This window comes from Rhinopithecus roxellana, chromosome 17, assembly GCF_007565055.1.
Source record: "Rhinopithecus roxellana isolate Shanxi Qingling chromosome 17, ASM756505v1, whole genome shotgun sequence".
In the NCBI taxonomy this organism is placed as follows: domain Eukaryota; kingdom Metazoa; phylum Chordata; class Mammalia; order Primates; family Cercopithecidae; genus Rhinopithecus; species Rhinopithecus roxellana.
This window is the reverse complement of record NC_044565.1, coordinates 38,514,974-38,529,492: the sequence shown is the minus strand read 5'-3', so window position 1 is coordinate 38,529,492 and position 14,519 is coordinate 38,514,974. Positions and strand designations below refer to the sequence as shown.

Below are 14,519 nucleotides of genomic sequence, written 5' to 3'. Positions count from 1 at the left end.
AGTTTCTCTTATTATTCTCACCAATGTGAAGCAGGTCCATACTGATACAGTTAGAGGAAATATATGGGTTTATTGCTCAATTCGTATAGTAGTAGGGGAGAAATTTGCACTGAAGTATAACATTATTAGCATTTTCCAGACGTTTTCAGTTTTGTGTGAAACAAGACTTTATAAAGTAATAAAGTATTACATAAATATATTGGGTTGGGTAGTATTTTTGGTCAGGGTAGCATGTAACTAAAAAAACTTCTCATTACAATAATTCCAGGAATAAATTTTTGTTATAAATTTTCTTTTAAGTTAACTTTTTCCGATTGTAAAAGTAAAACATTGTAGAAAATTGGAAGAAACAGAAAAGTACTTGTTTTAGAAAGAGAAATACATAACAAAATTATATATTTTAGGGTATTGACCCACACAGCAACTGCCAATTGAAGTATTTGCATGGGAAGTTTCACCAGCTGTCTAAAACTAATAGCCCGGTCTCAGTTGCTATCCACAGTCACCCAGCACACAAACATAGCACTTATCCTGGATTTCTTTGCCTATCCTCTGTGCCAAATTAATCATCAAGTCTTCTTAATTTGTTCTTCAATTAACAAGTATTTATTGAGTGCCTTCTCTCATGGAGTGGTGATCCTTTGTCTTGCTTTCTATCCTTTTTTCCCAAATGCTGCCACCATGTTGCTGCTGGAATGTTGTTTCTGAAATATGCCAGATTCCCATAACTCTCAGAATAAAGTTCAAATTCTTTAGTTTGATCACAACAACCTTCATGATAGGATATTTGCCAGCCCCATCTCATTCCATTTCCTATCGCTGGCATCTTAAACTCCAATTTGCAGTTCTTCAAGTATGTCCTGTTCTCTTTGCCTCTCTTTGTCCTCATCCATATCCTCTTTTATTTTAATAATCATAATGTCTATTTGTCTTGTGTTAGCTCAAGTGTAGATAAAAATCCAGGAAGCCCTCCTAATCTCTTGAGTTATATATCTCTCTTTCAGTTAGTTTCCCATAGCCTACAGTGCTATCTCAATGATAATATTTATCATACAGTATATATTACTTTACTTGCCTGTCTGTCCCACTAAAATATGAAGCCATGAGAGCAGGTACTAGCACAGGCATATAATAGGTACTTGATAAATGCTTATTAAATAGATAAGTGGTTTTTTTTTTACATTGCTTTTTTATGATTTGTATTAACATTTATTTGCAAACCAAATAAAGGAAGCATTGGTATAGATAATCAAAATTACCTTTTCACTCTGTTAATGTAAATGAAAGTTGTAGAAGCAGAAGTTCTAGGAGTGAAGTAGGGATTTACTTAAGCTAAGGATAAATGGCGGAAACTACTAGGACAGTTTGTCATTAGTGAAGAGAATGTAAAGAAGAAATTACTTTGAATTAATTCATGATGAAATGGCCGTAAGTGATTTTAGATGTCACCAAAAGCATGATGATGAGGAAGAAATACTCTAAGCATTCAGAAAAATAATTCAGTCGTGTAATAGAGTCATCTTGATAGTATTTTTTAAAATGCCGACATTATACCTAAAACTCTGTGGAACAATATTAATGTTTTGAAGGGAAGGACTAACTCTAATACTTCCTCTATATTCCCTGCAGTGCTCATATATAAGATGTTTAATAAATGATTGATATTTTCTCTCATTGAGATTACTTTTAGGAACATAAGGTAATTAAAATGTTTTGGCTATATAAAGAAATCTACAAATATTTGAGCACTATATAAACATTTTTTGATCTATTAATTGCACATTTAGGAATATAGGACTAACAAGTAATACTAAGATATATGATAAAATGTGGATAATAATACTTCTTTGGTTATTTATGAGAATTAACTGATCGTGGATGCAAAGCCTTTCCTACTACTTAATAATTAACTGCTATTATTATTTCTTTTTATATTTTATATTTTCAAAGTGATTCATATTTTATATTTTCAAAGTTATTCCTGTAGGGCAAAAAAACTACTAATATACATGATAAGATGTGAATAATAATTCTTTTTTGATTATTTATCAGAATTAACTGATAATGGATGCAAAGCCTCTCCCACTGCTTAGTAATTATTAGCTGCTGTTGTTAATATTTCTTTTTATATGTTCAGAGTTATTAATATTTTTAAAGTTAAAAATAAATCGTGTACATTTTGAAAAATGCCCAACTAGTAAAGAATGAAAAAAAAAATCAGTCATGAGACTGGCAATCACTTAACATTGATCTTACACTCCATTATATTTTTCCTAAAAATTACAAAATTACAATGACTGCTAGAGGCAGGTAAATTATCTAATTTATGAATTAATTCTACCTCCTGAGAAATTTGCTAGGTTACCTTGAGTCAGAGTACGGTTTAAAATTACTGGCGAAACAAGGTGGAAGAAGAAACTTTATAAGTCTGACTATTCCGCTCCTACTATTCAAATTGGGATAAAAAGCTGGAGGCGTCACGCTACCTGACTTCAAACTATACTACAAGGCTACAGTAACCAAAACAGCATGGTACTGGTACCAAAACAGAGATATAGACCAATGGAACAGAACAGAGTCCTCAGAAATAATACCACACATCTACAGCCATCTGATCTTTGACAAACCTGAGAGAAACAAGAAATGGGGAAAGGATTCCCTATTTAATAAATGGTGCTGGGAAAATTGGCTAGCCATAAGTAGAAAGCTGAAACTGGATCCTTTCCTTACCCCTTACACAAAGATTAATTCAAGATGGATTAGAGACTTAAATGTTAGACCTAATACCATAAAAACCCTAGAAGAAAATCTGGGTAGTACCATTCAGGACATAGGCATGGGCAAGGACTTCATGTCTAAAACACCAAAAGCAATGGCAGCAAAAGCCAAAATTGACAAATGGGATCTAATTAAACTAAAGAGCTTTTGCACAGCAAAAGAAACTACCATCAGAGTGAACAGGCAACCTACAGAATGGGAAAAAATTTTTGCAACCTACTCATCTGACAAAGGGCTAATATCCAGAATCTACAAAGAACTCAAACAAATTTACAAGAAAAAAACAACCCCATCAAAAAGTGGGCAAAGGATATGAACAGACATTTCTCAAAAGAAGACATTCATACAGCCAACAGACACATGAAAAAATGCTCATCATCACTCGCCATCAGAGAAATGCAAATCAAAACCACAATGAGATACCATCTCACACCAGTTAGAATGGCAATCATTAAGAAGTCAGGAAACAACAGGTGCTGGAGAGGATGTGGAAAAATAGGAACAGTTTTACACTGTTGGTGGGATTGTAAACTAGTTCAACCATTATGGAAAACAGTATGGCAATTCCTCAAGGATCTAGAACTAGATGTACCATATGACCCAGCCATCCCACTACTGGGTATATACCCAAAGGATTATAAATTATTCTACTACAAAGACACATGCACACGTATGTTTATTGCGGCACTATTCACAATAGCAAAGACTTGGAATCAACCCAAATGTCCATCTGTGACAGACTGGATTAAGAAAATGTGGCACATATACACCATGGAATACTATGCAGCCATAAAAAAGGATGAGTTTGCGTCCTTTGTAGGGACATGGATGCAGCTAGAAACCATCATTCTTAGCAAACTATCACAAGAAGAGAAAACCAAACACCGCATGTTCTCACTCATAGGTGGGAACTGAACAATGAGATCACTTGGACTCGGGAAGGGGAACATCACACACTGGGGCCTATCATGGGGAGGGGGTAGGAGGGAGGGATTGCATTGGGGAGTTATACCTGATATAAATGATGAATTGATGGGTGCTGACGAGTTGATGGGTGCAGCACACCAACATGGCATAAGTATACATATGTAACAAACCTGCACGTTATGCACATGTACCCTAGAACTTAAAGTATAATTAAAAAAAAAAAAAAAAGTTCAACTGGCATTAATTGTGTTTACTTTCTATTTTCTATGGTTTACTTTGACTATCTCAAGCAATTTTGGTTATGCAAAATATATTTTCTCATTTAGAAAAGGAAAGTTGATAAGCTTATCAACTTTTCATATGTATTTTGCTGAAAGATCTGTAACATATGTCTGACAGCCTAGTATTTTCATACCTGCATTCCTTGGAGATATTGTGAGTTTGCTTCCAGTCCACCACAATAAAACAAATATTTCAGTAAAGCAAGTCACAGAAATTTTTTGGTTTCCCAGTGTATATAAAAGTTATGTTTATATTGTAGTCTGTTAAGTGTGCAATACCATTATGTCACAGCATCTTCACCAGGAGTAGATTCCATTTCAAGAAGCTGCTTTCTTTGTTCATCTAGAGAAGCAACTCCTCATCCATTCAAGTGTTATGAGATTGCAGCAAATCAGTTATATCTTTAGGCTCCACTTCTAATGCTGGTTCTCTTGCTATTTCTACCACATCGGTGGTTACTTCCTCCACTGAAGTCTTGAATGCCTCAGAGTCAACCATGAGGATCAGAATCAGCCTCCTCCATCTTCCAAAGTCCTGTTGATGTTGATATTTTGACCTCCTCCCATGAATCACAAAATTCTTAATGGTATCTAGAGTGGTGAATCCTTTCCAAGAGGTTTTCAATTGACTGCCCAGATCATTGGAGGAATCACTACCTACGAGAGCTGTATCTTACAAAATGTATTTCTTAAATAATAAGACTTGAAAATCAAAATTACTCCTTGAACTGTGTGTTGCAGAAGCAACACTAATCATCTGTACATCTCCATCACAGCTCTTGGGCGACCTGGTGCATTGTCAGTGAGCGGTGATGTTACTGTTTTAGGGAGCATGCTAAGAAGGAATGAGTAGTAATATTTTGGAAGGCATCTTTTCTTCTCCACAGTAGGTCTCAACAATGGGCTTAAAATATTTAGTAAACCATGCTGTAAAAAGATAGGCTGCCATCCAGGCTTTGTTGTTGCATTTATACAGCACAGCAGAATAGATTTAGCATCATTTTTAAGGGCACTAGGATTTTCTGGAATGGTAAATGAGCATCGACTTCAACTTGAAGTCACATTCTTCAGTATTGACACAAGTTGAAGCTACATTAGCTTCAGACTTTTCTTCTGCAGCTTCCTCACCTCTCTCAGCCTTCATAGAATTGAATAGAGTTAGGGCCTTGCTCTAGATTAGGCTTTGGCTTAAGGGAAAGCTATGGCTGGTTTGATGTTCTATCCAGACCATTAAAACTTTCTCTGCATCAGCAATAAGGCATTATGGATTTTTTAAATCTTTCATGTGTTCACTGGGGTAGAACTTCTAATTTCCTTCAAGAACTTTTTCTTTGCATTCATAACTTGTCTGACTGTTTAGCACAAGAGGCCTAGCATTCAGACTATCTTTGGTTTAGACATGCCTTCCTCACAAAACTTAATCATTTCTAGCTTTTCGTTTAAAGGGAGATACATGCACCTCTTCCTTTCACTTAAACACTTAGTGGCCTTTGCAGGGTTTCACTGGCCTAGTTTCAATATTATTGTGTCTGAGAAGATAAGGAGGTCTGGGTAGTGGTAGATGGGGGAACAACCAAGTGGAGCAGTCAGAATGCACACATTATTGATGAAGTTTGCCGTCTTATGTGGGTGTGGTTCATTGCAACCCAAAACAGTTTTAGTAGTAACAGCGAAGATCACTCATCACAAATTGCCATGACAGATATAATGAAAAGATGTAGAATATGGTGATGATGGCACCGGCAGGCCATCTGGAGTGGTGGCTGCCATCACGCCTGCTACAGCAGGGAGGCATGGCTGAGGCCACACGCTCCAAGCGGCTGGCAGGAACTGGGGACAAGCAGGAGCCCCACCCCTTCTGAGTTGGGGCTGGAGCTCCCCGGGTGCTACTAAATCTGCCCAAGCCACGCTGCAGACCCAGGTACCCCTCCGCTCTTGGACCCTGGAGCAGGCGGGAGCCCTGCCCTCCTGGGTGCAGCTGCAGCTGTTCAAGTTGGGGCTGTGGTCCTGGGCCTCCCGCTGCAGGGAGCAGGCAGGAGCCCCAACCCCCCTGGCACAGCTTGCCCAAACTGCGGCTGCAGACCCAGACATCCCTGTACTCTTGGGAGCCTGGGAAGCTTCCCCTGCCCTCTCAGGCTTGGAAGTGCCTGCTCCTGCTATCTGGCTTCTCCCTGCTGTTGGCACCTGCTCCAATCTTGGAACAAAGTTGGAGCTGAGCTCGGGTGCTGTCACAGCCTGGCCAGGTGTGCACATGCTCAGGACACTGCTGACACACCAGTCCCCTGCCACTTTGGCATCAGATCCCTACTGGATTATGGGCACTGACGAGCATAGGAGGGAAGCCAGTGGGTGGCTGAGGGCAGCTCCATGGTGGCCTGCAGGCACCTGTTGGCACCTACACCCTAGGCACCATGAATGGCAGCAGGAGGTAGGTTCCTGGGTAGAAGGAAGAGGGTCTCCAGTGAGGCCCCACCTTCAGGCCAGCAAGGGCCTGAAGGCTGGGGGCCAGGCTGCCAGTTCCACAGACCAGAGTGGGAGGCCGTGGTGCTTTTTCCAGGCTACCCATGGACCAGTCAGCATGCAATTCCTCTTGTCTGAGGCCCATGAAAGCCCTGAGCTCTGTCAGAGCTGAGCAGATACCAGGACAATCAGCTGCAGAGAGAAGCAACCCATTCCAGGGCCTCTTCTCTTCTAAGAGCTGGGAAGTTGATGGAACTACTTGCCTGCAGAGAGGAGCAACCCATTCCAGGACCTCCACCCTGCTGAGAGCTTGGAATACACCGAGACAACCAGTTGCAAAGAGGAACAACCCATTCAAGGGCTTCCTGTCTGCTGAGAGCTAGGAAGACAATGAGACGACCTGCCTGCAAAGAGGAACAACCCACTCCAAGGTCTCCTCTCTGCTGAGAGCTGCAGAGTTGACAGGATTACCTACCTGCAGAGAAGAGTTTCCCACTCCAGGGTCTCCTCTCTGCTAGGAGCTGAACACTTGTCAGGACACCCTGCTTGTGGAAGGGAGCTACCCACTGCGCGTCTCCTCTGAGCTGCTCTATTGCTCAGTAAAGCTCCTCTTTGTCTTGCTCACCCTCCACTTGTCTGTGTACCTCATTCTTCTGGTTGCAGGACAAGAACTCAGCTTTTAGCCCCATTGAATGGCAGGGTTGAAAGAACTGTAACATAAACAGGGCTGAAACATGCCCTTTGCTCACCACATTGCAGGTGAAGAGAAGAAGAGAAGAGCTGCTGCCCATCAGGGAGCCCATATCTGGGGGGCCAGGGCTGTGACTCCCTCTTTGGGGCCCTGTGGTTCCTGGCATCTCCAAGCTTCCAGGTGCCACCATGTTTCTCAGTGCCAGATGTGGAAACTGCAGCGCACCTAGTCTACCTGCAGCCTTGCAGAGAGCTGGTGCCCATGCCACACATGGAGCTTCCCACTCTGCTGCAGCAGCTGGTGTGTCTGACTGCACAGTGGCTAGACCCCACTCTCACTCACACTCCCCTCATCACTCCATGCCTGACTCGCCCTTGGTAGACATGGGATCCAGGTCGGTAGCGTGAGCCAAGTGCGGCATACCAGGCCAAGTGGGTGGAACGAGTCCAGCAGGCCTGAGCTAAAAACTCAGGCAGAGACACCACCGGCCACAGAGGTTTCCAGCCAGAAAAGCTACATCCCAAGGATCCTGTAGCAGTACGAATTACCAAAATGTGACACAGACATGAAGTGAGCACATGCTGTTGGAAGAATGGTGCTAATAGACTTGCTAATCTTAGAGTTGTCACAAACTGTCCATTCGTAAGGTGGCAGATGAAATTAAGGTTGTTAATAAGCTGACCATGACATAGTGGAAAGTATGCTAGGTTATCCGTGTGGCTCAATATAATTACCAGGGTGCTTAAACGGTAGAGAGTGGCAGAAGAGAAAGTCAGCACATGTGATGTGAGAACAACTTGGCCCACTGTTGCTGGCTTTGAAGATGGAGTAAGCGGGTCACAAGTTAAAGAGTGGCTTCTAGACTTCTAGACAAGGGTGGCTTCTAGAAGCTGGAAAAGGGAGGGAAGCAAATCCTTCCCTATAGGCTCCAGAAAGGAATGCAGCCTAGCAAACATCCTAATTTTAGCCCAGCAAGTCTTCTGATCCCCACAATAGTTGGATAACAAATTTTTGGTTGCTTTAAGCAAAAAAAACCTCTTTACTTAATAAAAAATGCAGTATCTGGGAAGTGCAATACAATGTGGTGTGCCTGTAGGTATTTGTTAAGTCTGTTTCCATGTTAATTTGTGTCTCTATAGAATGTAAATTCCACAAGGACAACACCATGTTTGTTTTTGTGTCCCAAGAATAGGTCTTGGCACAGACTGATAAATAAATATTTGTGCAATAGATGAATAGTTACAGGCAGCCATATTATAAATGCATATTCAGTGATTTAGTTCAAATAAAATTTAGCATGTGTCCTTAGATTTACAGTGTTAAAGAATAGTACTTTTAATGTCAAATTTACAACTGTGTTCTACTTCCAATCATTTTCTTTCTTTCCTTACTGAATAATCTGAATCTATTTGCTGTATCATAATAACTACATTATTCCTAGGTTTTAACTTTGGAAACATCAGGGATTACCTGTAGTATCCTAAAAGGTTCTTATTTGAATTGTCTAATTTTCACCCGTTGGGTGATAATTTCACATATTCAGAGTTGTTCGAAATATAGATGACTCATGTAAAAAATTGTATCTTAAATTTGTTTCTCTGTCCTTTTTTGTTCTCTTTTATTGTCTTTATTATAAGATTTTTCTAAAGTATATACTCTAAAGTTGCCTTAAAATAATAGATCCTATTAAAAAAAAAACAGGAGTAGAAAATAATAACTTTTGCTTGCTTTTCTTGTTTTAGTACTGGTTTTTAAAATGCAACATGAAGACATATTTATTATGTACATAATTCATGCATTTATATTCTTAAAACTTTTTATTTAAATTTAGAATATTAAACAAATGACAAATATTTTCTGTAGTATCAGAGTATATATTTTATTCTGTTTTTAATGTATGTGTTTAAAGCACAGTTCTGTTTTACAAATGTAAAATGTGAAAGCCAGTGTCAGCTTCTTGGGTTATTATCTCGTTTTGTGTTTATTAACATAGTTTTTATGTTACTAGTATACATTTTAACAATAAAATGTTTTCTATTTTAAAATATGGGTATAGCATAACATTCAGTTAAACATATCTGTTATGGTTCATAAAAATAACATCCACTGAATGTATTCTGTTGATTAACCAAACATCTCCTCTTTGTCTTTTTGGGTAACAGCATGCTCCTACTTCTCTTTAATTAAATGACCTTACCTTATATTTGTCTTGACTGGCTTCTGTTTACAGAAATTGTAAACCAGTTGAATGCTCTGAGCAGCTTAGATGAAGATCAAGATGACTGCATAAAGCAAGCAAATATGCCTTCAGCTAAATCAGCCAGTTCCTCTGAAGGTCTAAGAGCTTTCCTCCTTTCTTTCTGCTTCTGATTGCCTGTATTTACTGTGACCTGCTACCTCTTGACTTCTGTCTGTACTTAGCTGTCAGTTTTGTCTTTGTGCTTTTCCTTGAATGTTTTCTTTGGTAATTTGTAGTGCACCAACAGGCAACAAGATAACAGAACTTATCTTTAGCAAAGTCTTGTGTCAGGATCCTTGATAGACAGTGGTTTTAAAACATTTTCAAAGTGCAATGTCATATAACATTGCTATTTCTTGAGTGTGTTTATATGTTATAAATATATTGTTTTTAGAATATTTGCTTACCATAAGCCCGTTTCAGTTATTCCTGTTTGGGAGTGAGGCATGTATGTCAGCACATTTTTTATTGGCTCAAATTAAATTGAGATGGAAGTTTCTTTAGTATATAGTTCATTATCTGACATAATTTTTAATTAATATTCAAATGTTTGTTTTGTTTTATTTGAAAATGTTGGTATGCTACAAAATACTTGAATGGCATTCTGTCATTGGTAAAATGCTATATACTATTATTTGCAGGTGTTATTCGTGTGAATTTTTACCATTTGAAATGTTTCACAAATGATCAATACTTACACTTAACCGTAACAGGAAACTAACCCATATGTTTATTTTCAGAGCTTATCAACAAACTTAACTTTTTGGATGAAGCAGAAAAGGACTTGGCCACCGTGAATTCAAATCCATTTGATGACTCTGATGTTGCAGAATTAAATCCATTTGGAGATCCTGACTCAGAAGGTAGCAAGTTTTTCTGTCCTTTTAAAGTCTTTGTATAGTCAAGTTGTCTTGAACTGTAAGGGCAGGAAAATATATTCTTAAGAGACTAACAAAAAAAATTGTTGTTTATAATGATGTTGTGTTCAATGCCACTTGGAGTTGATCAGCAATTCTGGGTCACTTCTATGGAATTACTTTTAAAGAAAAAAGAAAGCCTTGCGTAAACATTTACATGTGGCTTTACGAGTCTCATTCATTTGGTTTACCAAGTAAGGTCAGGGATATACTGATTTTGGGGTGGTGGGGGTAGCTTCTCTATATGGATCATTTTCCCTGACACTCAATCTCATGAGCCCTTCTGACCCTAACTGTATCTCTCTGGCTGAGATTCTCTAGCTGAGAATTAGTAGTGAGAGTGAGTTATGCATGTGAAAACATGGAGCAGAGAGTAGGTTAAGATCTGCTGCTATTATATATATACAGCATACTCGTGAGGTGTAAAACCAGGGATTTTTTTTCCTGAGTCATTTTTCTTATCAAGTAGTTTTGAACTCATAAAGCCTGGCTAAGGGCTGTTACAGAAGTGAGACTTCCGTTTGATTGAACTTTGTATGCTTAACATAAATGCAAGAATGATTAACCACTGTTTACATCTTTTTTGACTGTGTCTGAGAAATCTTCCTGAGTTTTAAAGAATTTTGCTACTGCCTGTCATGGTGAAAATGAGGTTTTAGCTTCAGGATTCACTCTGTTATAGCAATATCGTTTCATAATTCTTTCTCCTTCTCCTCTTCCTTTACTTTCTCCCTTCTTACCAGACTCCAAATTATTAATAGGAAGTTTGTATTCATGAGTTTTTATTTTGTTTGAAGGCTATATATTATGAACGTATTTTAAATCTTAAAAAGGTTACAGTAGCAAGGCATGGTGGCTCACGCCTATAATCCCAGCACTTTGGGAGGCTGAGGCTGGCGGATCACCTGAGGTCACGAGTTTGCAACCGGCCTGACCAACATAGAGAAACCCCGTCTCTACTAAAAATACAACAAGTTAGCCCGGCATGGTGGCGCATGCATGTAATCCCAGCTACTAAACCCCGTCTCTACTAAAAATACAACAAGTTAGCCCGGCATGGTGGTGCATGCATGTAATCCCAGCTACTCGAGAGGCTGAGGCAGAAGAATTGCTTGAAACTGGGAGGCGGAGGTTGCAGTGACCAAGATTGCACCACTGCTCTCTAGCCTGGACAACAAGAACGAAACTCCATCTCAGAAAAAGAAAAAAAAAAGTCACAATAAATCGTAGAGGCAGTCAACAACTACCTCTTTTCATAGATTAGGAGGCTGAGACCGAGAGAAGTTAAATGATTTGACTTTAGGTAAATGGAAGTGGAGTTGGAGCTAAGATTCTTAATCAGGTATCTTCTTTTGACCATACAACTTCTTTATTTTACACTACATACAATTAAGTATATTGAGTTCAAAAATATTTACAAAATGTTTGAGACATTCAGTATTTGAACTTTCTATTTTAAAATCAAATAAGTTTTCTAAATGTAAGTCTGTTATCAGAGGTATAAAAGAGAGTGGCAAACAACACATAAGATCACATTTCTATGTAGAAGAGGTAAGCCAGCCTGATTCAGAATCTTTAATTATACCTGTAGAGCCAAACAAATACGTGTCAACCAGAGTTCTCTTTAAATATTGCCTATTAGAATCTTTGGAGTAAGTATTTTTTATTATAAAAATATTTTTATAAAAATAATTTATCTTTATTGATTAAAAACTTGCAGCCACAAAACAGAAGTATTTGGGAAGAAAAAAATGTGTTGCAATTGTTCAGATGGTTCTTTTTTTGCTTTTACAGCTTCAGTTCTCCTCTTATATTTATGTGCTTGAGTGGCTTTTTTTTTTTTTTTTTTTTTGGAGACAGAGTCACGCTCTGTCGCCCAGGCTGGAGTGCAGTGGCACAATCTCGGCTCACTGCAACCTCCAACTCCCGGGTTCAAGCGTTTCTCCTGCCTCAGCCTCCTGAGTAGCCTGGATTACAGGCGCATGCCACCATATCCAGTTAATGTTTGTATTTTTAGTAGAGACGAGGTTTCATCATGTTGATCAGGATGGTCTCAATCTCATGACCTTGTAATCCACCCACTTTAGCCTCCCAAAGTGCTGGGATTACAGGTGTGAGCCACCACACCTGGCCCTTGAGTGGCTTTTTTAGAAAGCTATTAAATGTAGGCCGGGCACAGTGGTTCACACCTGTAATCCTAGAACTTTGGGAGGCCAAGGCAGGTGGATCGTTTGAGACCAAGAGTTTGAGATGAGCCTGGCTGACATGGTGAAACCCGTCTCTACTTAATATACAAAAGTTAGCCCAGTGTAGGGCACGCACCTATAATGCCAGCTGTTCGGGAGGCTGAGGCAGGAGAATCACTTGAACCCAGGAGACAAAGGTTGCAGTGAGTCAAGATCGTGCCACTGCACCCCAGCCTGGGCGACAGAGTGAGTGAAACTCCGGCTCAGGAAAAAAGAAAGAAAGAGAGAGGAGGGGAGGAGGAGGGGGAGGGGGAGGGAGAGGGGGAGGGAGAGGAGTCTTCTCTTAAACCCACCTTTGTTGCCTATTCTAGCATCTTCAAATCTTGCTCTATAGTTTGTACACTTTCTTGCTTTTGGTGTTGTAACTGATGAATTTGCTTGGATTAAATTTTGCAATCCTATTCCTGAAAGAAATAAAAATCTTATTTTTATTAACCCATTTTGTCAATTTCTTAAGCATTTGAGCCCTGATATTTGTTAATACAAAATTGGATAGGAAAAACTTTACAGTCTCTCTTCTCTTATGGAGAAAAGAAAATGCTTAATTTACATGATTATAAAGATTCTAGTGGTGGTAAGTTTGAATATTATCATGGTATTACAAAAGATGCTATTGCTGAGTCTCTTCTTTAATGTAGGCTATGTTTAAATTCATTTCAAGTATTGCTTTACTATGACTTTTTATGACTTCTCTTTCACACTTTTTACTTGCTTCACCATGGTGTACAGAATTTCAGCTCAGAATTTCAGCTCATTTTACGTTCTTTTCAACATAAAGACAAATTTTCTGGGCTAACATCTAGAGTATACGTAGTTTGATTTTAAAATATGAAAGTCATTGGCCAGGTGTGGTGGCTCACACCTGTAATCCCAGGCCTTTGGGAGGCTAAGGTAGGCAGATCACCTGAGGTCAGGAGTTCAAGACCAGCCTGGCTAACGGTGAAACCCCATCTCTACTAAAAATACAAGAAATTAGCCAGGCATGGTGGCGTGTACCTGTAATCACAGCTACTCGGGAGGCTGAGGCAGGAGAATATCTTGATCCCGGGAGACAGAGGTTGCAGTGAGCCAAGATCGCGCCATTGCACTCCAGCCTGGGCAACAAGAGTGAAACTCTATCTCAAAAATAAATAAAATAAATAAATAAATAAATAAATGTCAGTCATAAAATTTTTATAATAGTCAGATTAAGTTGTTTGAAATGTCACTTAGGAAACAATTTTTCTTGAGAATTTCAACAACCAATTTCCTGCCTTCCTCTCATAGAATACTTTAGCATTGCATAGTATAATTAAAATTACTTCTAAAACACTATGACTTTTGGCTTGCTGAAATTTTTCTACAATTTGATAAAATATTTTTATCAGCAAATCTTAGACAGTTTTATTACAAATTCTTGTTTTGTTTTAAAATGCTAACAAACATAAAAGAAAAAGCCTCATGCTAAGTACTGCTACTATTATAGTGGTTTTGTATTTTGAGTCAGAGTTTTATTTTAAAAGTACCACTGAGGCCGGGCACAGTGGTTCACGCCTGTAATCCCAGCACTTTGGGAGACTGAGGCAGGTGGATCACTTGAGGTCAGGAATCCAAGACCAGCCTGACCAACATGGTGAAACCCTGTCTCTACTAAAAATACAAAAATTAACCAGGCATGGTGGCCCATGCCTGTAATCCCAGCTACTCATGAGGCTGAGGTGGGAGAATCGCTTGAACTGGGGAGGCGGAGGTTGTAGTGAGCCGAGATCGCACCACTGCACTCCAGCCTGGGCAACAGAGTGAGACTCCATCTCAAAAATAAATAAATAAAATAAAAGTACCATTGTTGTCCAGATGTGGTTTCTCACACCTGTAATCCCAGCAGTTTGGGAGGCCAAGGCAGGTGGATCACTTGATATCAGAAGTTCAAGACCGTGCCACTGCTCTACAGCCTGGGCAACAGAGTGAAACTGTGTCTCAAAAAATAAAAATAAAAGTACC

At 39.3% G+C, this 14,519-nt stretch overlaps 1 protein-coding gene across 8 annotated transcripts in view; it reads left to right on the top strand.

Moving 5' to 3' along the window:
• Window positions 1–14,519, top strand: part of EHBP1 (EH domain binding protein 1) — a 352,471-nt gene that overhangs the window by 145,165 nt on the left and 192,787 nt on the right. For all 8 annotated transcript variants that reach the window (XM_030921086.1, XM_030921089.1, XM_010369131.2 and 5 more), the window contains one exon: window positions 10,117–10,239. In XM_030921086.1, the coding sequence (XP_030776946.1) occupies window positions 10,117–10,239 (123 nt within the window). The remainder of the gene's footprint in view (window positions 1–10,116; window positions 10,240–14,519) is intronic.